Source organism: Cystoisospora suis (assembly GCF_002600585.1).
Source record: "Cystoisospora suis strain Wien I chromosome Unknown contig_1352, whole genome shotgun sequence".
NCBI lineage: Eukaryota > Apicomplexa > Conoidasida > Eucoccidiorida > Sarcocystidae > Cystoisospora > Cystoisospora suis.
Genome location: NW_027154152.1, coordinates 11,230 through 11,667, shown reverse-complemented (window position 1 = coordinate 11,667; position 438 = coordinate 11,230). Strand labels below are relative to the sequence as shown.

At 42.0% G+C, this 438-nt stretch overlaps 1 protein-coding gene across 1 annotated transcript in view; it reads left to right on the top strand.

Moving 5' to 3' along the window:
- Positions 1–102: 102 nt before the first annotated feature.
- CSUI_003131 (uncharacterized protein) overlaps positions 103–438 on the top strand; it is a gene marked incomplete at its 3' end in the record, with an annotated part of 8,911 nt that continues 8,575 nt past the window's right edge. Inside the window, exon 1 of the mRNA XM_068063329.1 lies at positions 103–167. Within this exon, the coding sequence (XP_067924694.1) occupies positions 131–167 (37 nt within the window). The 5' untranslated portion in view covers positions 103–130. The remainder of the gene's footprint in view (positions 168–438) is intronic.

Below are 438 nucleotides of genomic sequence, written 5' to 3'. Positions count from 1 at the left end.
AGAAGATGAAGAGGATGAAGAAAAAGGATTAAGATTCTATCATCTCTATGCTACTTCGCCTGTATCGAAGTTTCACTGGAGTGTCAATAATGAAGATGTCGCTGATCAGCTTCAATCCCCTCAAGATATCATGCTCTATGACGATCTCCTAGGGGATGATAGTCCTGGTAAATCTTCTTATCGGAGTGAAGCAAGCTCTGCTGTCTTCTCTATAGAAGAGGGCGACGTCGAGAAGACAGACAGGAAAAGTCTTTCATCGAGGAAACGTCTGATCCAGGAGAAAGGGATAGATATCTATCTGTCCATTCTACTTTTTTCGTAGGAAGGGATAGATGGTGGCGTAAAAAGATAGGCAGGTCGGCACTGCATTGGAGAGGAGTAAGACTCCATGTATGAATCTGTATATGTATAACTGTGTATGTACGAAGATATATGTAC